General features: G+C 36.9%; 4 protein-coding genes across 4 annotated transcripts; all 4 read right to left on the bottom strand.

The window, feature by feature from the left end:
• Positions 1-1673: 1673 nt before the first annotated feature.
• Positions 1674-3054, bottom strand: LOC129884731 (BON1-associated protein 2). Its single transcript, XM_055959018.1, has one exon. The coding sequence runs from the start codon at positions 2782-2784 to the stop codon at positions 1975-1977; it is 810 nt and encodes a 269-aa protein (XP_055814993.1). The 5' UTR covers positions 2785-3054; the 3' UTR covers positions 1674-1974.
• A 2672-nt stretch (positions 3055-5726) lies between these two features.
• On the bottom strand, positions 5727-10673 carry LOC129886501 (BAG family molecular chaperone regulator 6). Its single transcript, XM_055961209.1, has 3 exons — positions 10452-10673; positions 8176-10105; positions 5727-7752 (listed from the first exon to the last, which is right to left on the bottom strand). Exons 2-3 carry the CDS (start codon positions 10039-10041, stop codon positions 5890-5892), a joined length of 3729 nt encoding a protein of 1242 aa, XP_055817184.1. The 5' UTR covers positions 10042-10105; positions 10452-10673; the 3' UTR covers positions 5727-5889.
• Positions 10674-11611: 938 nt separating this feature from the next.
• On the bottom strand, positions 11612-12788 carry LOC129886503 (acidic endochitinase-like). Its single transcript, XM_055961211.1, has one exon. The coding sequence runs from the start codon at positions 12579-12581 to the stop codon at positions 11670-11672; it is 912 nt and encodes a 303-aa protein (XP_055817186.1). The 5' UTR covers positions 12582-12788; the 3' UTR covers positions 11612-11669.
• A 136-nt stretch (positions 12789-12924) lies between these two features.
• Positions 12925-22601, bottom strand: LOC129886502 (uncharacterized). Its single transcript, XM_055961210.1, has 14 exons — positions 21850-22601; positions 21634-21720; positions 20557-20666; positions 20194-20244; positions 19172-19343; positions 17978-18295; positions 17631-17834; positions 16453-16938; positions 16066-16275; positions 15259-15447; positions 14583-14746; positions 14306-14458; positions 14120-14198; positions 12925-13767 (listed from the first exon to the last, which is right to left on the bottom strand). The coding sequence occupies exons 1-14, from the start codon at positions 22282-22284 to the stop codon at positions 13312-13314; spliced, it is 3114 nt and encodes a 1037-aa protein (XP_055817185.1). The 5' UTR covers positions 22285-22601; the 3' UTR covers positions 12925-13311.
• Positions 22602-23571: the final 970 nt, after the last annotated feature.

Consider the following 23571-nt stretch of genomic DNA (forward strand, 5'->3'; position numbering starts at 1 on the left):
ATACCACAACTCCAACAGCTACACTGCAAAGATGCAGCAGGTTGTATGCACTGCAAGTAACCACACCATTGGAGACCTTTGCTGGTTTACTTGTTAGTGCAGAACTACACCAACAACATGGGATACCTGGGATGCAGAAATACAGAAGATTGGAGTCTTACAGGGGAACTACAACAGCTGACCTTGGAACTCCTCCAAAGTGCAACAACAACTACAACAACAACACCTACAGCAAATTAGCTGAGATGCAACAAGTGCAGCCTTGCACTTTCACACCTCAGACCAACAACATACAACAACTCTCAACAACAACTTCCAACAACAACAGATTCAGAAATACAATCCAAACTACAGGGCTGATCTGCATCTTGGCATCTATTGGGCTAACATGTGGAATGGCCTATGGTTATTTCTCTGAGCAGAGTATAAGAACAACAACAATTGGAGCGGTTTCTTCCAACAATCCATGGAGTCACAACCTGAAACAGAGGCTACAGCAGATGATTTCATACTTGTCTTTTGGTGCAACTGAATGTATTTGGAGCAGCAACAGTCCAACAGCAGCAACAACTAAACACCCACAGGTGTTTGTTACTTTGGTTACTTGTCTATGCAGACCCACAGAACTTCAAAAGAAGGGAGACAGCAGGCTGGCATGCAGGAAGCTCATCAACACTCCATCCATGCCAATTAACATGCTGCAACAACATGCACCAGCAATCACAACATCAAGCTACACAATCTACCAACAACAACAGCTTCAGAAAGCCTTTTGGTGCAGCTGGATGGTTAGCTCAACAACAACTATTGGGCCTTCTCAATTGTTTAAGTCGTGCAGGTTGTATGTAGATCTTCAAATGCCTGATGCAATCAACAAAAATCCAGACCAGCAACACAACACCCAATATTTGGAGCCGCACTCAACGGCTATAAAAAATGAAGCCAGTTTTCAATTTTGGTCACCGTTGTGTGTCTCCTGGTTTAGTTGTACTGACCTTGAGCCTTGTGTTGGAGTTGTGAGGCTGATACTGGATTTAGGGAAAATCGATCCTCCCTCAGTTATGTTTTCTCTTCTTAGTCGCATTGTACCGAGAGGAGTCCTCTCATAGATTTAACGCTTTTCTAGTACATAGATAGCACCTTTGAACCAGGGATAAGAATGCCAACCTTAAAGCCGACTTCTCATCCATCTTATTTTTGGAGGTAAGGCTTTTCATGTCCCCCTCTTTGTACTTGTTATTTCGTTCTGCTTTATATAATGAGAAAAATTTTGATTAAAAAAAAAAGAAAGATGAATATCATGAAGAAGATTGTTTAGAATATCAATGCATCTGTCTGCTTAATGCTTGACTAAACAAATTCAATTACTAAGTAAAATAACACTAATTATTACACCATGTCTAATTTTGGTTTGTTGATGAAACTAATAGTGTAAATAATTCACCTCAGAAAGATATGGTCCAACTTTTCTCCCCTTTGAATCCTAAAGAAACTTTCTAGCAAAGGACCATAAATACTCATTACAAATCAATAATTTACTCTCCAACCAAAAAGGAATAATAAAAGTAAATTATTTGACCTTATTAGCCATAAGATGGATTACCCAAAGATTTAATAAAATTGTGGTTTATAAGACACAAATTTACTTTAAACCATTTTCCATCATACTCAACTCAATTAAACTATATGATCATATTCACATTTTGAGCTTCTGGGTTCAAGATTAAGGAACACAAAATAGCAGTTTGATCAAGAACAGAAGCTACACAAACTAGATTACATCACAAAATGTTTAATTGCTAATCAAAAGTAACCAAAAAATAGCAATGAAAAAACAAATGAATGGGTTAAATCTGCAATTAAGGAGACTCAAAGGGTGGATTTTTATTTTTGATTCTTTTTGCAAATGAAAAAGTTTTACTGGTGCAGTTGATCATCACCGTTGAATTGTATAAGAAGAATCTGGACCGTTTATTATGGTTCCTCCTCAAAGGATTCCGTCCAGAACCCTGAATTTTGATCAAACGGACAGAATGGAATCTTCTTGTGTATCATCAATCCACACAGCAAACCTCCACCGTCTGATTTCAAATCTCTCTTTCCCGTCATCTCAGCAGCTGTTGGTACACAGTTGTAATCTTTCAACGCGGTTGACATCGCCGATGACGACGATGAAGAAGCAGTCGAATCAGCACTGTCGGAGAAATCGTAAGATTCGCCGCCTGATGATGGTGGCTCGCTCCGCTTAGAACCTCCACGGCTAAGACGTCGCCGCCGCCATCGACCACCATTCTCTTTCTCTTCCATCAAATCACGGAAGCAGATTGCAGATAATCCATTCAACAACGAAAAATCCGTACTACTACACACCGCAGCAGCAATGTTTAAAACTCCATGGAATCTTCCAGAAGGCCGCCTAACTTGTACAGCTGTGAAAGCTGGAGTTGCAGTACTAATTCCATGATTCGTAATTCCGTTAAGACAACTACTTATCAGTAAACGAACAGTACCGATGAGAAAATCCTTGATGTAACCAACGGCATAGATTTCAACGGAGACACCGGAGGTTTCAGCAGAAATAAATTCCGGCGAAACACGGAAGAGGAATTTGTCGTTCCATGTAGGGTTTTCACCGCCGAGATGATCAATCTTGGTACGAAGCTTGGTGGATGAATCAACCCAGATTATGGCGTAAGTTTGCATACGGCGCAAGTTAGCGACTGGGGTTTTGAGGGATTGAGCAGAGATCAAGTTGATCTCCAGAATTTGAGTTCCCTCTTCCATGGGGAGCTTAGCAGCTTCTTGTTGTTTCTCTCCAGATTCTGTTTCTCCGTGTGCTAATAAGAATACATGTTGATGTACGATTGAAGAAAAATTGATGGTTTAACAAGAACAAGAATTGAAATTTTCTTGATTCAATTCATGTTTCCAGAGAAAGAAAAATGAGCTAAGGACTCCGAGCGATAGAGAGAGAAACAGAGGATTTCCCGCAAAGTCTCTCCTCCCCGCCAGCCGGCAAAGATTTCTCTGTTTGGAATTACATATAAACTCTTTGCTGGATTGACCGGCTCTAGATTGGTAGTGGGCTGGGCTGACCATGTGGCTTGCTTAATGGGTCATTTGCACTTTGTTCCTATTTTGTGCTGCTATTTAACTTTTGTCCATCATAATGAATGGAATAATTTTTAATCATAACTTTATATTTTCGTATCATAATTTTTCTTAAGTTTTGCTCGAATATGTTAAACTTATGCCTCACTAGATATAAGTTCAATTGTTAAAAAGAAAAAAATAAATACTAACTCATTTGAAGGACAAAATCGTATAATCTAATATTGCTTAATTCCATCATCTTTTATTCTAATTCCAATTTAGCATAAACCTCCCTACAAAAATATGTACAACTTTCGTGTCTTTCCCGTTTAACTTACATTCATCTCTCATTCTCACTAGAATTTAGGTAAATGTAGAAGATCATATGCATGCTCCATTACTTACTTGGACGGAGTCGATGGGTGATCAATAAGATCCATGACCTATGTTGGTGACCTAAGGTCAATCCAAGTTATCGGAAAATAAATAAATATTCATTCTCCATTTTCTTTTATTCTAATCAATTTGAGTTAGTGCAAAGTCTAAAATAATTAAAATGTTCATGAATTTTTATGGTGTTAAATGTTGCCTTGACATTTGTATGACTATAAAATTATGTTATTGAAGTGAAATAAATAAATTAAAAAAGTTAAGTGATATTCATATAAGATTTGTATGACTTAAACACGTGTGGGATATCTATAATATCTGTCCTTCCTCTCTCTTATTGTGTTCTAAATTGGAAGAGAGGAGAAAATAGCTTTTTTTCTTTTTGCATTCAAAGGCGTGACTTAGTGGTCAATGAAATGACCATCATGAGCTTTCAAATTTAATTCTCATCTCACGAAGGCAAGACTACTAGGCGGTTCTTCAAATTTGTCCAAGTTTTAGTTGATAGAGTTATCCAATATCTGTATTGATGGAAGATAGCAAATCTCGTAAGATAGACATAAATAGATCCGAACATCACAACTACATGAAAAAAAGGAGGGAGTAGATCTTTGGCATTTTCTTAGAGAACGTTATAAACACATCGAAGTGTTTTATTTTGTAGTTTGACAGGAAATAATATAGATACGTCCTTGTTAAATTTAACTCTAATTAATGTATGCACTTCTTTTTCTATTATAATAAATCTCCCCGGAAAAAGTTAACACAATTAACAATAACGTTTTGGACAAGACTTCTAATTGAGTCCCATATTCTCTTAGATATCCTAAGAAAATTATATAATGTAAAACTTCAATTTATTTATTTTAAAAATAAAAAAGAAGAAGAAGGAGGAACATCTAGATATTAGGAAAAGTAATCAACCATATAATTACGTATACTAATTAGTATCCATCAACTAATTCCCTTACGTATAAATATATGATCAATGTGTCCCTCAATTAGAGGAGATTTTCTCTAAAATAAAACACAGAATACGAATCCTTACCAATTCCCTTCACCCTTATACACTTAAATAATTTGTTTCCTTCTCTTCTACGTGTGTTCATATTATTACTACCATGGCGTATTCCTCATCAAGGCAAGCAAAGTACAAATTACTTACTGTACAAGTAAAATCTGCTCAATTTGATGTGAAAAAGAAGGGCAAATGCTACGTAAAAGTCTCCACACACAGAGAAAATCAACTCAAAACAAGTAAGATTAAGATGTTTACCAATCAACAATGGAGCCAAAAGTTTGTTTTCGTCGTTCCGAACAATGGAAGCTCTAGTCTTCGTTTCGAAATTTTTAAAGCTGGCAAGTTTTTATCGCGAGACTCTTTGTTAGGTGTTGCTGAGTACCGATTGGATTCCGAGAGCGAAGAAGAGGAAAGTGCTGTATATGATACCGACACAGAGTACAAATCGGATAGTGATGGTGATGAGGATTATCCGTCGTTTTGTTCGAATTTCAGGGTTTCGGAGAGTCTGAAGATATGGCGGTGTGGTAGTGATAAGATCTCGAGGGGGGAGTTGAATGTAGAGATTGAATTGGGAAAAAATCCATCGATGGTTGGTGATTTTAACTGGAAGAGATTTGGCATGAGGTATAAAGATTTTATGATGGAAGAAACAAAGCGTCATTACAGTGTATGTGTGTGTTTTGCTCCTACTACAGAGCAGTTGCAGGTTTAAAATTTGAATTTCATGGGTTCTGAAATCAACTATGATTTCATGGATCAGTGATCGATATACATATTCAATAATTTACTTAACACATATACAAAATTTGGGCATTATATTCAATAGCTAGCCTAATTATGTGTTTTTCTTGTTTCAATTTTTACAATGGTAGAGTTTACTTTTATCTTAGTAATTAGTTCCTCTTGGTAGTACTAAGAGTTAATATCCATTTTCATGCGAAATTGCGAATAATGTCGTTTCGTGGGATATTAATTAGTGATATTTTGGAGTCTTACTTGGCTAAGAACTTCTTTATATACATTCCTTTTCTTCTTTTTGTAATTCATAAATCATAGCATGCAATTATTGATTGAAGAGGGTGATCATCTGTTACCATTTAAATGCAGAATTAAGAACATGAAAAAGAGAGTTTAGCAGAGTATATAATACGTCGAAGGAGAGAATGATGTCTAAGTAGAAACGAACATTTTGAACATAATAACTACTATCACGCCTCAGTGCCAAACAAGTTTGAAGTCTTCTATTGCATAAGAAGCAAAACCAGAAGGGACAACAACTGAGCAGACAAAGACGTACTTATACATAGCATACAATGGAACACAAACAGACCACATGAACCAAACTATTATTACATCAAAACGAATCACCAAGATTTTTGAACTTACATTGCCAACCCCACAGCTCTCTCTCTAAGTGAGTCATTCAATGGCTTTACACAGGCTGATCCAGTTGGTGGTACCCTATTTCGTTTCAATTTCAGCTTCTTCTTCTTGGACAATTTCTTCTCCAGGTCCTTAACTCTTCCAGAAAGACTCGATATGGCACTTAGTTGTTCATTCCCTGATTTGATTAGTTTCTCCATCATCTCCCTTAATTTTTCATTCTCCTCTATAAGTTTTCTGTCGCTCTCAGACAGCGCATCACTGTCACAGGATACTTGGCTAGCAGTTGGTGATGATGGTGATATGTCCACTTTCTTCCATTCTTTAAGCTCGTTTGTACCCATAACTTGTACTTCAGTAGGCGTCGAACCAAATGAATGAGAAGCATCAGCAGAATTACCTTCCAAAGCATCACATGTTGATGTATATGTGCTGTGGTCCTCTGCTTCATCAAGCTCTTTCTCCCCTGACAGCTTTGTCCCGGTAGTTGCAGCTTCTGATGTTGGAGTAGCCATAGCTTTACTTCTGTCCTCTGGTTCCTCAGTCACAGGTGCAGCATTATCGGCCTCCACTGGTTCTTTCCCCTGCATCTCGAAGTTCTCCTCCTCATGCCTCTGCTCAACTTCCACATTGTGCTCTTTGCCTTCATCATCAGGTTCAGAGACGGCAGCGTCATTGCGAGCTGGTAATTCCTCACCTTGCACCTCCTTATTTTCCTCCCCAACTTTCTGCTTATCCTGAATGAGGTACTCCTGAGCTTCATCATTGGTAACGGTATCTGACGATTGTTCTATGTTTTTTCCTGAATCACGGATTTCACTATCTCTGTCTATTGCATTTTGCATTTTCTCCTGTAGAACCCCAACTGTTTCTGAATCCGCTGTGTTGGTAGTATCTGTAGGCTGCTTTGTGGTGATTGCGTCTTCCTGTGATGGTATTGAAAAACCATCTGATGCACTACCACGTTGTTCAAGCTCCTTTTCGTTCTTCTCCACACCAACCTTATCATCCACATCAGATATGTTTACATCTTCACATACTGGTCTTGTATCTTCTATCTCTCGTTTGGGAGTGTCAATCGCTACTGCTGCATCTCTTTCCAGAATTTCTGCATTGTCTTCTTGTCCATTGCTACTGTGTGTATTCTCGGGCCCCAAAATGACTGGTGTTTCACCCAATGCTTCCAAGTGGTGGTGCTCTAGACTCGCTGTATCAGAGACTTTTTCTCCAGGGATAAGTGCAGTAAGGTCTCCTTTGTCATTTTGGAGGACTACGTCTTCTTTGATTTCAGCAGAATCTTCAACGCTGGTCTCTTCATCAAGGACTCCTCGAGGGAGTTCTTCCAATTCATCCACACCACCTCCATGCTCTTCTACTTTCTCAACTACTGCTGCATTCTCATCAAGTAACTTATCTGCTTTTTCTTCAACTTCAAAAGGTTTTACTGATGCCCCATATCCTTTCTTCACTGCACTGCCACCCGACATGTCCTCCACTACCTCCTCAACGTCCTTGTTTTCTTCCTTTCCCTCCAATACTGCATTGCCTACATCATGAGAGTTAGGTAGCATCTCTGTTGCAAAAAGAGCCTTCTCTTCAGAAAGTCCCTTTGCATCAAACTTTATTCCTTCATCCCCCTTAGCTAATTCATGATCCCGTTCCAACTTTTGCGCCTCCAGTCCGCCCTGCAAGGAAACGTTGTCTACCACCGTCGTGCATCTATCCTCACTAGATTTGGCAGTTAAAGTCAGTTCACTTTCTGCTGGTTGCTTCTTACAGTTCAGAAGATCCAGCTTCTCCTGCAGGCTAACAAGCTCCTTTGCAACAGATTTTCTATATTCCCTAACAGTTGGATGTAACCCCTGGCAAAGAAAAGAAAAGAGATTTTCAGTTACTCCAAAAGAAAAGAGAGAGAAAAAATCTATCACCACAAACTTAATCAAATCAGCAACAAAAAACTTAGGCGACATGTACAAATGGTTTAGGCAGTAGGCCAACAATTACACAAACAACATGACACAATGTGAATCATGGAGTAAAGAAGCAATAAAATCAACTACCAATAACAGCTTTCACCTTAGCTGAGTCAGAAAGTAAGAACATTAAAACAAAGACTTCCACAAAAATGAATATATTTTGAATTGTGAGGTATCCAAGCTCAATATATACGAGTGCTATTCCGTGAAGTAACTCAAATTTCAAATCATTTACTTTCTTTAACTACTCATGCTATAGGCAAATCGCATTTTGCATGATGGTTTCTGTAATTAATGTTATCCACATACCTGAATAGTGTCTAGCTTCAGCAGAAGACCCATTATGACTTCTGTGATAATAGTTCTCTGCTTGTTGTCGACTCCATTGTCAGCTGAGCTCTCCAAATCCTGAATATGTTTTTTCATCTCAGCCATTTGCTCCTCTATTTTGGCTATCTGCTTTAATTTCTTCAGAGGCTCCCATCTCCGTACATTGAAACCTCGGTATGCCGACTGAATCATGGTAGCTGCCTTATCATCGGACGGTTGAATCCTCTTTTCTCCTTTCATCTCATCGCCTGCATCCACATCTCCATTCGCTGCTTCTCTGGCCTCACCTCTCTGATGTCCTTCATTGCTGGGCTTAGCTTTTGCAGCTACTCCATCAGGTAGATCTTTTGGCTCATTGGTAGCTTTACCAGTATCAACCTCACCAGTTTGGCTCCTTGCCTGGCGTTTCAGATCAGGGAAAAAAGTACATTGATCCTGAAGTTTATCTTCTTTAGACTTCCCTTGGGAAACTTCAACAACTTTTGTTTTGCTTTTACTTGGCTCCACTTCTATGTTTTTTTCCGGCATGCTTGTTGTTGATGATTTGTCTAGTTGAACATGCTCCTTCTTATTTGATAAGATGGGAGGTTTGGAGTTGTCACTGCTCGATTCTACTAATTTCCCTTTCCCACCAGGAGGACTAGGAGATCTAGAATTGCCATTACTGCTTTTCTTCCTAGGCAGAGGATCAACCCTTAGACAAACAGGAGGCAACTTGGATGACTTTGTAGGAGAAGGGGACTGCTTTTTACTACCTTCTTGAGTGATTTTCTTCTGTTTAGCATCACTATCATGCCTCTGGGAAGCTTCCTCTTCTTTTCCATCCAAGACCTCATTCTGCTCCACTTGCTTTACAGGAATGGTTTTTACAAGAGACTCTTTATTCAGTCCCTTTCCATGGGTTTCACTTCCACCATTCACTTCATTTTCTTTAAAAGTGCTGCTCTTGTCTTCAGAATCATGCAACATTGGTTTGGTTAAATTTGAGGAGGAGGTTGGCTCCTTCTCAGCAATGAGGCAAGACTCGGTCTCCTTACTGACTTTCTCTCTGTCATCCTCGGGTTTATAAGGCATCCAGATTATTGGAAATGGAAACTGCTTCCTGTTCACATCATCATCTTGTTGTTTTCCAGGCAAATCTCCCCTTTGCTTTGGTGACTCCGAGTTGTTCCCATGATTAGAAGGCCATAAATTCCAGACATTTGGTTGCTGGAGGGGCCTGAAATCGCCAAACGGCTTCATAGCTTGAGGATTCTCCTCCTCCTCTTTACAATTAGATCCATTAGGCTTCATGCGCTCACTATTCTTCATGTCATCAGGTGGTAAGCACACAACTGGATAAGGACAATTCTTGAACCCAAAAGGAACCAATGACTCGTTGCTTTCGTTTTTCTTATCCCGGTCATGTTCTTCTATTTTGACATTGCTCCCTCCTTTCTTACTACCACATTGATGATTTGGACAACCACAGCAGTGATGATCTCTATCCATATTCTTTTCATATTCGTATCGGGGCTGCTCCACATTAATATGTGGAGGAGGACCATAATGAGTAGGATACATCACAGGATATGCAGGATAACCACAGTTGCTGTAGGTAGGTGGTGGAGGGTAAGCATACGGAGGTCTGAAGGCACACTGGCTCGGAGAATTGTTATGGATACAGCAACTGTGACTCTGGGGTGGATAAGGATGCCAATTGCTACCACCACAAGGCCAAGATTCACAAGGTAAAGGAGATCTAATTGGATCAATGTTCATATAGTGGGGATAATAATGAAGATTGTAAGGTACTTGGTTCCTTTGACAAGGATGTGAGTCCATGAACCTATTCATTGGATACATCTGTACAGTTTGGTTCAAATGTAGGTCCAAATTAAGCTTCTCTTACAAGTATATACGATTTTACCTATAGAGAAGAAGAACACAGACTTCAGCAGATCCTTAAAATGAGACAGAAAAGAATTCCAGGAATACAAGCAATTAAAAGAGATTCCTTCAGCTAAGTCCAGTAGATTTAGTATCAAGCAAGAAATTGTACAACTACAAGTTCAAGACATACGAAAGAAACTTTCTTCTAGGCACAATATCAAACACCCTTTAAGCAAATTCCAAAAACCCTTTTTTTCCTTTGGTTGGAAGAATATGGTTGAAAATCTGCTCTTTTTATTTATTCTCTAATTACCTCAAAACAGTTTAATACACAGAAAAGCCGAAAAGAAACCAATTATAAAAAAGATTTGAGCTAAACTTACAGTTAATATAGAATTAAAGCTCCGTCCAATCGTTTCCACCAAATCCAAATGGCTCAATTTCCAGCACAAATCAATCCCCCAACCCAAATTTCGTTAGTGCTCGAACTTTGCTTCTCTCTTTATATTAACTGCTTTGAAAAATTAATTTTTCTTTGAATGTGATCAGTTTGCTTAGCCATTTTCGTATTTATACTGACAAAGTTGGACAAGTTCTACGTCTTTCGAGATGTTTCGCGCGCCAACGTTGGTTAACATGTCCTAAAATATTTACTCCGTTCTTGCCACGTGGTACTAATTTTTTGAGCTGAGAGAACATTGTATACGGTGGGATACAGGTTATCCCCCATGATATGCTGAGCAAGGAAATGCCACGTGGTTGTTAGATGAGGTGGCAGTATTTTAGTGGTTATTAATTTTTTGAATTACCGGTTTAGTGGTTATAAGGCCAGTTTAGAATTATCGAGAGTTCCCTTTTGCTTCTAGATATTTCCATCGTCACTGTCTTTTAAATTTTAAAATTAATTTTATTTTTTGTGGCGTGATTTTTACCATTCTAATTTTTTGTAATAACTGGTAGGAAAAAAATGACATTATTTTTACATATTACTCTCTTTACCCAATTTATTAATGCACTTTTTTTAGTCGGTATAAAAAAAAGTTAATTAAATTAATTTGTTTTAAAACTTCTCATTTAATTATTAATGAGATATTTTAGCCACACAAATATATGTGATTTGTTTTAGGCTAAAGTTTCGAGTCTTATTTTTTAAAAAAAAGTGTGTTTGGTATTAAGGAAAATGTTTTCCACAGGAGATGTTTTCTTCAAAAACAATTTTTTCAGAAAAATTAGTGAGTTTTCTTAAAATTATCCTAAAAACATTGTATATAATCTAAACAAATACTATGAGAGGTGGGGGTGATGGAGTCTACAAGAGTGAGTGAAGATAGATGTGTTGGAGGGTATGGAGAACACAATCGATATGAAATACCGCTTGTTTCATATCACTTGTTGAATTTATTTTTCCTGATTGCACTAGGAAAGTCATTTTTAAGGAACTTGTTTTCCTAAAGCAAAAAGATTAACTAAAGAAATATGAGAACATGAGAAAACATCCATACCTAACACACCCTTAAATCTAATGTTTAATCAAAGTGCATCACATAAATTAAAACAAAAGAAGTAATAATATACTGCTTTTAGTAGAACAGAACAAATATTTAGACATGGCTTTTAATGGAGGAACTATAACCAGTTTGATCATCATAATACTTGGACCATAGCATAACTCCTCCATACTTAGCAGAACCTTTTATAGTCGGAAGAACTTGAGAAGTTAAATCACCTACTGGAATAAATCCACTTCCAGCTGCATCAGGAGCAGCAGGCAATCCAAGAAATATTTTCTTTGCAGGAATTAATGATATCCACTGTTTCCATGAATCTTGAAAACTAGTCACATTTTCTTGATTGTACTGACATGGAGGATTGTTATAAAATTGTACCCAAACATAGTCAAAAACCCCTGTTTTCAATGCCCCTCCAACGCAAGCATCAGGAAATGGACACTGTGGGGCTGCAGTTAAGTACATTTTCTTGCTTCCTCTGTTGCCATTATATCTTGCAAGATTCTTAGCAAGATCACCCCAATATGGTCCTTCACCACTCTCCAGATCAAAGTCAATTCCATCCAAAATCGCGTCTCCTAGAGGGCGAGAGGTCGATTTTCCACCTAAAAAGTTGTTCCAGAGATATGCAGCAACTTGATAAGCATCTTCAGGGGAGGCAATTGAGTATGCTCCTGCTCCTCCCCCAATCGATAACATAACTTTGATTCCTTTGGATTGACAAGATTTTATATCAGAACTCACGTTGACGCATCCATTTGGAGTGTATGGATCACAATGGCCTGCTAGATTGATCATCGCGTTTCTACCATTTCCAAACGTTGAGAGAAATGCTATGTTCACAAAGTCATAGTTTCCTGTAGCACAAGTCTCGGCTAGTGTCCCTTCATTGCCGTTCTGTCCCCAGTATATAGCAATTCCTCCTGCTTCAGTCCTCGCCGTTAGCACTAAAATCAACAATATTGGGACGACATAATGTAGTAAAAATGAAGTCTTGATTGCCATGTTCTAAATGGATTTCAATGTGATCTTGATTTTGTTCTTGTTGGAGTACTGCAGCAAAGGTACATGTTTTTTTATAGGGAAAGAGTTGAATCTGAATGGCTGTGAAAAGTTGTCCATTGTACCAGATGTAGACAAAATAGAAGCCCTGTTACTGCTAGTTTTTGCTTCTGCGTGACGTACCAGTCGTTAATAAAGTTCAATATTGACTGCTTTAACATAGGAACATTGAAAGCAAAAATAACCACACGCTGCCGATGTTCTCAAAAGAAAAATTAAGGCAACTCCTCAGATAGCATCATGGCAATCAAGACTTATTTTACAGCAATTACTGTAGATTTGCATCTCGAGTATCCAACGTAATTTAACTTAGCAGAAAGGTATAGAGAGTTTTCTTAAGTTACAACACGTACAATTGCTGAAGCTCAGCGTGTAACTGTTAGCTTACAAATCCATCCTTCTCATTCTCCTATATGGATGAGTAAGGCTTGGGAGAGAAAATGTGACGCAAAAAAGAATAAGGAAAAAAAATGGAGAAAAGAAACACTAACAAGATACATGCTTGGCAACAATATCAGAAGGATACATCTATGCTCAATACCCTCTCATACACACCATAAAATCCTATAGCATCCCTCTGAACAAAAATGAAAAAATGGTAGGGATTTTGAAAAAAATATATATTAACCAAATTAGACTATTTAACTTTGGACAGACTACCTGTAGACTAGTGCTACCTCATACGCCTTGCTGTTGCTGTTGTCGTTATGTTTGAATTTTCCAAATCTTCTGGAGGCGGCTTGACATATTTTCCTAATGCTTTTTGATGAGTTCGATTCTTAATCCTTTTGATTTTATCCTTACTCTGTTGCCGCCTTTTCTCTTTCTCTCTGTTTTTCAAATTTCTTTCTTTCTCATAGATACCTTGCCAGAAAACTTCACCAGTTGATGGCCACAACCACCTCCTTTTTGGACGGTCAGCGTCTGCCTCCTCAGCCAGTTCCTCGTCCATGCTCTTAAGAGTGTTAAATTGGAACCATTTCACCCACATTTTTCCTTTACGGCTTTTTAGTCTATGTTGTTCTTCAATCAAGCCTGTATGTGGGTCCACATATATCATTCTTCTTGCACTATGGTATGCCCAAACATTTACAAGCATCTCAATAACTCTGGAATAGCAATGTTTGTCCTGAAAACACATCAGAAAACTTTGATGGTTACAACTTACAAGCTAAGTCCATAACAATGTCAGAGATGATATTTTTATTAATGAAGCAATCTACAACATAACATGGGGAAATTTGTACCACAAGGGAATATTCCTCCTAACGTCAGTAAGACAGAATTCCAAGATATTCTTTTAAGAGTTCTATTTAAATATTTCTCTACTAGCTCACTTCGCTAGAAGTTTAACAATCAGGTCTCAGAAACATGAGCTTAGTAAACAAATTCTTTAACATGCATGGATACATGAAGTAAACATCAAAAAGTGCATTTTGTTCACATTTTAATGTAGTGTGCCTCCAAATTAGCATCAGTACCTTGGTCAAACTAAGATAACAACGGCCACTTCGATGGTGATCTTCATAAAATTGAGAGTCGAGTGCATCAACAAACATCCTACAAAGGAAGATGGCATCTTTAAGAGATCGTTCAATGAGAATAGCAATTCAGGGGACCAATCTCAGGATTCAACTACAATTTGCAGAGACAAAAAGTGTTCAAACCTTGAAAACATTACAAATTCTACGAAGGACTTGGTAGGCAAAACCCAACTGTGCATGACAGACCATGTGCCTCCATCCACAGGCATGGGAGGGAGAGAGCTCAAATTCTGCTTTAAGCCATACATCTTTTTGAGTGCCTCAGAGAAAGCAAAGCTTCAATAAATGACATGAAAGACATTAGGTAATACATAACCAACAGTATCGAATAAAAGTTTTTTTTTTTTGAAGCAGGGTGTTGCATTATGGGAAATAAATTAAATAATGTAGGTAGTCTTACCGGCAATTTCCAGCATTAAGAGCATCACAGAATGACCAGAAATCTTGTTTGAGTGGGTTCCTTGGATCCACATCCATACGAGCCCAAAAATAGAGTGTGTCACCATGCCTTCTTGCTTCAATAGCATCAAGTAGTGACTTTTCAGCAGTCTTGGACAATGATTGCTGTTTAAGTAATAATGTTAGTGTAGATTGTAAATCAAAATAAAACCCGATGGGTACAGTAATGCGATTTGCACTTAATACATCAAATGACTTAATTCAATGCAAGACCAAACGATTAAAAAGATGTTCAAAAACAGGTCGGCAAGTTACTCCTTGTTTTGTTCAAGGCAGAAGATAAGAACCTCTGGCCATTTAAATCTTGACAAGCTTCAGCTGGAGCAGTAAAGAAGGTAAATGGAGATAGTTGCCACCAAAACTCGTCCATCGAAAAGGTAATTCATTAGTGTTGACAAAGAGAGAGAAATCTAGACACTCCTACCCTCGTACAACGAAATCATGCTTAAAACAACCTATTGCATAAAGGCATTCAAGCCGCATCTAAACTAAATTAAGGGCAATAGCTCGTGCACTACACTCCCTTCTGTGGATATGCTATCAAATTTTACCACGCTAACAAAAGAACAAGTTAACTAAAAAAAATGAAAACAGAAACATCCATGAATAATATATACCTGTCTTGCTGTTGCTCTCCAAGATTGAAACCCTATCCAGGTATTTTTGTGTATCCTATCAATCCTGTTAGCAACAGCAAAAAAAGCTCCATATTCACCAAGAACATCTCTATAGTAAGGGTTATTTAGAAGTGAAAGCCGAGAAGGAGCATCGACATCATCATGACCGGGTCGTCGCCATTTGCTTGACTGCAAATGAGCCAATTCAGATACACATCAGACTGATGAATTACATTTTTTTTATCTACCAACTTCAAAGATATAATGAATCAGACTACCAAAAATTTTGGCAGTAAATTCACATCGAAAGATCATAACTGAATACATCTAGATGAAAATAATAGCCAACTTCCACCAAGCAGGGATAGTACAATGTCATTTTGCAAATTACGTGATATTTTCTCTCTTGCTCAGGTTGGTATCCAATTTCAATGGAGATAAAGTTATGAACTGATAAACCAAAGAAACAACCCTCACATAGAAAATTGTCAATTCAATTTTTGAAAAGATTTACCACTGAGGAATTGATAAAAGTGAAAGAAAAAGAAAACCACCAGATATATATAGCAATCTGGTGACACGCTTTACAAAAATGTCATATTTTAAAAAACATATAAAAACTATTGCTAATCTTCAATTCAGTATTCTTTCAGTAGCAGTGTAGCACAAAATTTCAGGTTTCCTTGCATATGGTTCATTAATAAATGAAAACTAAGGAGGGAACTAATACTTTTTGCTCCCATACATAACCTGTCAACAAGCAAGATATACAGAAATGTGAAGCAATTTGAAAGCAAGATAACTCACAAGTCCAAGGCCACGATAAAGTGATGTACTATGCAAGAAGGGCCAGGTCCCTTCTCCAAAATACGGCTCATAAATGCACAATGGTTGACCAGTTCTTTCAAGCTCCCCTTCATCCCTTTCATGCAAATCGTTCCTAGATCGATCAGCCCTTTTGGCACTTCTATATACTTCTTCCCATGTTCCCCGAGGTTGATCAGTTCTGCCCTTCAACTGCATTGAAATTAAATGCAAAAGATAAAAGTAACATTAATCTCCAGAACTTTCCAGTTACAAAACAACTCCTTTAGCTTTGTTGGTAGAAGTAATAACCAGTCACAAAGCCAAGTAACTAAGGGAGATCAAACAGAAGAAGTAAAGGAAACAAGGACAAGTCCTAGAATCAACTACCTCCTCGTCTTCTCTTCGCTTTCTCACATTAGCTATCTCAGTGTTTCTGTGATCCTCCCAAATGCTGTACAAAAAGTCCTCATTCTTTTCCACCACAGCTGCAAAACCCTCTCTTTGAGTCAGATTCCATTGCCTTTCAAACTCATTCAAATATCTTGAGGTCTTCAAACTGTTGTTCTGAGAAGATTTTGTCTCGATTGCTTCAAAAAGTTGCCATTGCCATTCTGTTTTTGTTTTTTCAGGAATTTTAGTGACAGCCTTGGGATATGCAACTTCGGATGGAAATCGGAGAATGTTCTCCAATAACAGAGCATACCCTTCCACACTTTCTGAAACCATAAGGTTCCTTGCAGTACGTTGTCCAACTGAAGCAGCCTGGCGGGCTAGAAGTGACAGTTCACCATTTGATACTACTTGCACCATGATCTGTGCTAAAACGTTGACATATTCTTTGGGAAAAAGATAGCCGTTCACCCTGTCATTGACCTAATAATAGTGTGAAAATAATCAGTCTTGCTTTAAAAGTCAAAAACCATCCTATCATCAACCTGATAATCGAGTAAAACATGTAGTCCCTTGCTTTAAAAGTCGAAAACATATCATTATGCATTTAAGTCAGTGAAGACATAGTGATTGTCAATTGTTGCCCGGCAAGCACTGGGTGAGATAAATGACAAAGGATAAGGATTACAATCTTAGTTATCAGTGCATGAGATATGTTTAATCCAAATGCTTTGTGCATTGGGTGTGATAAAGACAAATTAAACATGAAGTCTTGAGTAGGGTACAAGAGAAACTAAAGTTAGAATTAGGCCAAAAAAAAGCTATGAGTTTCTTAAAGAAGACCAGATACTAACCATTTGGAGTCTGCCAAAAGAACAAGTGTGAGCAGTTATATATCTAAATCATTTGTTCCATCCTTGTAAAAACTAAGTTATCAGAAGGGAAAGATTTTTTTAGGTGATCATCTTCAAACACTTCCCCACGCACGGGATGAATTCTTGTAGTTGAGCTAAGTGTGTCATGATGATGGATGAAATCAAAAATTGATTCAAGGAAGCCTCAAAAATAACTTGACAGTAGTAATACATGTTCTCAACCACATCGACGAAGATGTACATGTCAACCAAGAAAAAAAATTGATATCCACTGAACATTTAATGAGTTAAGATACCTACATATTTTTTTATCATTGGTAGATCTGGAGCTACTATAGGTTTCCCAAGGCACATTGCCTTTAGCAAAGTGTTTGGAAAAGATTGCTCCTCACGGAAAGATGCATATATAACAAGGTCAGCCACACTCAAAGTTCTCTCTGTATCTTCGGCAAGAACAATGTGCTTCACCATTCCCTCGGGATATCTTAAGTTCCGCGCAATAGCCTATGGAAATCACACTGCCATGTTACTACAGTACATATGAGAAGAACAAAAAAAAGAACTTTAAGGACTTTCAAATTGCTAAATTATGCAGAACAAGAAAAGGAAACAATTTACTCAAGAAAAAGAAAAAAAAGATCCTTTACCTCCACAACCACACTGTGGTTGGTATTTGAACCCTCTGTCAGTACAACAATCTTGAAACGGGAATTTGAATTGCCATCATTCGTTAATTCCGGAAATACAGGTAATAAAGCTTGTAAAACAAGGGCTTGTTCTAGCCAGAGGCCTTTATATAAAAGCTGACTCCCCACAACCACAATAACAAAGTCTTCAGGTGCATAGTCCATCTTAGCTCGTGAATTATCATTGGATACAGCCATGAAGGTATCAACTTCCCACACTTCCTTAGGAGAACCCGGAATGATAAAGTAGTTTCCAGTATCGCACACTGAATAACCTATCTAAATAATGTACGACTCGTAGTCAGCATACAGATAATACTGATTCCTCATTAACGAGAACTAAGAATGAGAATGCAAAAGGGAGTATGAATAACTCACCCATTTCATCAGGAGAATAATTTTAATATTACATTGATGACGAGAACATACAAATTGTATTTACTTAGAAATGATTGAGCTAGGCAGAAATTAAGGATATCTAATAATTACTAACTCCGTCACAATTTATGCGACACTCTTGCCTTTTTAGTCAGTCACAAAAAGAATGCCTAGTTTTTATGCGATTTGCACTTTGTATTTTATCCTTAATGAGATAACTTATAGCGAGACAAGTATCTATGCCTTGTTTTAGGCCACAAGTTTCAAAGGTCTTTCTTTCATTCTTAAACTCCCTGCCCTGTCAAACATCTTCACATAAATTAGAGGGAAGGAGTATTACTTTTTTTTTTTTGATGATGATGTTGTCTGGGCCAGCTTACCCACACCTAGACTATTTCACCGTGTTCCTGCTACCATCTACCAACACAAGTACCGGACAACTCTACCCACCAAGTCTTAGACAGAAAGGGAAAAAATCACCTAGTGTCTTTTGCTTCCATTGAACTTGAACCTGAAACCTCATGGTTCTCCTCTCACTTCATTGACCACTAGACCATACTCCTAGATGCATGTTACTTCCTTCTTGGGAAGGTAATATAACGTGTCGAGTCGGTGAGATGACCTCTACCAAGACAACTCTATGTGAATTACAGAATACCAACACATAAAATGAGTGCAAATCATCTTTCACCCACAATTTTCAGTATTTCGACATGCATGGAAACTAGACTCATATCAAGACAAAGGAGAGATCTATCTTTGATTAAAGAACAGTACCGGCAGGATGTAGTTTGGGAAGACCACAACGTTGGCACGACTAAAGACTTTTCTCCAGTTGTCCACAAAATCGTTCTGCTCACTTGAAATATACTGCTCCAACCGAGAAGCAAGTGTAAGTTCATTAATAGTCCATACCAGAGGTACATTCTTGAAAGGCTCCTGCATTACACTGTCACAAATATCATTGGAAAAAGGCACGAGAAAAGCAAGTGAAGAGAAAGGAAAATGAGGCACATCAGACTTCTTATCACCATAGTTAAGAAAGTGCAACATAAATACAAATGCTTTGAAAAAGAGATATGCAAGAAATTGGCAATACTTATTAAAACATGATCATTTTGAAGTGACAAAGTTATCTAAGAAGACTTCTATGCCTATATCACATGTGAGATACATTGACCAAAAGTTCAATCTAAAATCAAACCTATGTCTGGAAATCAAAAATTATCAATTCTTCAGAACAAGACATAATAGTTTGTTTTATAAATTAAAGCAAGGAAAATATACTAGTATATACTAATAAACATCCACACTAATTCTAAAATGCATGGTTGTACAGTCTAGGATCACACCATATATTAATAGGAACTAGCCTAAAGCTTGAGAAAATCCAGCCCTAAATATTTAAATTAGAAAATTACACCAGATGCACCTCACAAACCAAAATCCAGATTAGGTCATTTTCCACCTAAACAAAAGGGAGTTGAAAATCTTCAGCCGACGAAATCACGGAAACACCCACAAAATCACTCCTGAAGAGCCCCAAATTGGAAATCATCAGCAATTCCGGCAACCAGAACCAGAACATAAATTAACCTGAATTCATTGTTTGATACTCTTTTGTGTATCTTTGGTAATCTCAAACAATCATGAGTTGAATTAGTTACATAGATACTATCAGTATCAGGTAAGACAGCAATTTGCATGCTCCACAATGAAAGAAAGAAAATCATAAAAGCATCTAACCAACAGGACACTTAAGAAAGATATCTGATACTGAAAAGAAAAGAAGTGCTTACCAAGACAAGACATGGACAGCTTCAAGAGAGTTCACAAGTAGGCCATCGTAGCTACAAAGAGCATGTAAAATAATCAGAAACTGTGTCACTCCAATTTTTTTGGTAATAGATGGATTCTTAATGGTGAAATATTTTAAATATCTAAGGCACAGGGAACTACAACTCAGCATGCCAAGTACTCTAAATAGATACCTAAGGAAAAGTAGACAAAATTACGTATGAGAATTTCAAGAAGCTTCATAAAGTTATATAACAAATAGAAAAATGATTCTTGAGCTACAGACAAAAAGTTTTCTTTCATCAGCAATCACCAACATTAATGAAAAGTCATCCACTTGTTAGAAAATAAAAAAAGATACACACTTTAGCCAATCTAAGGAGATCTTTGTATGCCCATCGGTGTTCATGATGATGACTGGAACTCCTACATCTTTCCAAATGGACCTCACTGGACCATCTTCAAGTGAGAGCACCTGCAGATTTTTGGAAGGTCATAAGTGCCCAAAGAAATGATCATCTCTTGTAAGAAGGGGCAAACTTTGATTTTTTCTGTAGCTTCTGATACTTATAGCCTAACAGGGATGCCAGATGTAAAAACCAAGCAACATTCATGCCTTCTTTGTGGTAGATTTTTTTTAAGGAAACTAAACAGTAACTTTTTTAGAACATACATTATTGACATGAACTCATGTAAAGGTCCTAATGTATTGCACGAAGCATCTTTTACAGTGACAAACATAAGTTGAACAGTTTCAGGTTGCTCATTCTTAAACCATCAAGTGTCAAACAGCTGAAATTCAATTATCAAGCATCTTCGTACAATAAGCTAAGTTGATGTTAGTGAATTCTGTCAGTTTTTATTTTTCTAGTGTTCTAGCAAAGTCTTCTTCAATCCTTTTTTACCAACTGCAGATACTTGATCATCTCTCCAAGTATATACAACAAATTTGATCACTTCTTCTTTGATACTTGATTTTTGTATCACACTTCTGATTCCCATGGATTACAAGATTTGAATGTTAACCTATTTCAATAAGATTGCATAACAATGTCCCAAACCACGCCCAAATATTTCCCTGTGTAATTCTCCTTGCAAGCTAAAAGAAAAGTTGATACAAAAAAAACCTGGAAGTACTCTTCAACAGATTCAACAAATACTACAGTTCAACTTCTGCAGAAGATGAAACCAGTATCAAGATAATATTTGTCTTTGATTTCAGTAATCAATAGTACTCTGAGTTGAAACATGTTGCATCGATTACCAGTTGTACATGAAGAATATTATATCCTTAATTAGAAGTCTAAAGCTAGAGGAAGAAAGAATCCAACATCCCTAATTGTATTATCCACGACATCCACAACCTAGTTTAACTTCATAGAAGCTGGCATTGCCTCCATTTTTATGAGCCTTCGGTACTAAGTAAAAAACACAAAAGTTACCTCAATTTCATAGCCAATCTCCTGTAATGCAGCTGCAACATTAGCCATCATTATTTGATATGGATCAACCAGCAGATTTGCAAATACCTATATGTAGCAAACAGAATAAATCAGAAATTACTTCAAAGGAACAAAAAAAAACACAGAAATACTTAACCAAGTACACAAAGATTTACTTTACAGAAGTAAGAATTGAACTGGAACACTGATGCTTACCAAAGCCAGCTTAGGTTTTCTATAACCAAATCTGACAACAGTCCTTGAAGCAACAGTTCCATTGGCTTCCACAGCCTCTTCATGAAATTTAGCTAGAAGCTTCAAAGGTTCAAACTTGACATCTTCCCCAAAATCCAAAGCCCCCAACTCTTTCAATAAAGCTAAATCCCCAGACCCCACTTCACTATGTTGAGTTAGATTCCCAGATTTTTCCATCACAGAACCAGGCAAGAGCATCTGGAAGAGAACAAGAAAGAAGAAAAAGACAGCCACAGTACAAATCCATTGTAGATAATTGATCTTCTTAACAAACAAGAATCTTGCAAATCTCGATCTGACTTGTCTTTGACCAAATGCATTCTTCCCAGTTGCTGATGAAGAACGAAGCAAGTTCTGATCTTTCTTCAAAGAAACCCCATTTTCAAGAGACCCCATTTACATCCCGTCAAAAAAGAATCACAGACCAACTCATACAAGCAAAACAACCAAAGATTCAAAGAACACAGTTACACCCACTTCACCTAGTAGTGTTCTGGTTTTATTTTAGTCCTAAAATATTTCTTGTGATGTCAAAAAAAAGAATTAGCAGAGTGTTGTTTGTTTTCTACCATTAAAGAAATCAAGAAGATGCTTGTGAGTTTTATCTTTTTTCCTTTTTTAAAGAAGTAGCTTCGCATTAATTCAATATATAATATAATTAAAATTAAATTTAAATATGAATAAGGAAAGAAAGAGAAATACAGCTATTTATGTCTATGCAAGAAAGATGAGGAACAGAGCAGAAGAAAATATCAATAGACTAAGATAGACCCATGCGGCTGTTCTGCTACCGTGGCATTGTCGTTATCGTTTGATATTCTATTTATTAATTTATATACGCAAAATACAATATAATTTTGTAAGCTATTTTATAAGAGCCAATGTACAATCAACGCAATAAATTATCATAAGTAATTTTTTAAAAATTAAAAGTGAGTTTATATTTATATAATAACCAAGAAAAGATGAAGGTAATTGAAGCTTCAAATGACATTATGTATTGGATATAATTCAATCAAATTAAAATTAGAGGAAAATTATTTTGCTAAAAATAGAAAATTTAGGACAAAAGACTGTAATAGATGAGAAATTGAAATGGACGCGATATTTTGGATTTCTCAATGCGATATGAGATGGATTTGTTTGTCCGTAAAGTGAAATTGAAGACCTATTTTCTTGCTACATATATATATATATATATATATATATATATATATATATATATATATTAGGAAATAGACTAAAATACACTCCTTGTGACTACTTTTAAAAGAAGAAAAAAAATATTATGGAAATTCTTGAAGATAATAATAAAAAAATACCCCATTTAAAGAAAATGCCAATTTTTACATTTTTTTTGTTTTGCAAAGCCCATTAAATAATGAAGAAGGAGGGATGAAAATGACGAAAACATTAATTCTGCGTACCTTTAATAATTATTGAAAAAATATTTGCTAGTTTATTTTTGGGTAAATATTGATTGAAGTTGGTGAAATTAGATCCTTAGAATGTGAAAAGTTGACCCCCATTAAATGTTGGAAATGCATTTAAAAAATTGTCCATTACATTATGGATAATGAAAAAAACTATTACAACATGCATCTATTTAATTTCATCTATGGTAAAATGATTAAATTTTTCATTAGAAATTGAGTGAAGTTGTGGCATGAAATAATTTCCATT

The sequence above is a fragment of the Solanum dulcamara genome, chromosome 4 (assembly GCF_947179165.1).
Source record: "Solanum dulcamara chromosome 4, daSolDulc1.2, whole genome shotgun sequence".
Classification (NCBI taxonomy): Eukaryota; Viridiplantae; Streptophyta; class Magnoliopsida; order Solanales; family Solanaceae; genus Solanum; species Solanum dulcamara.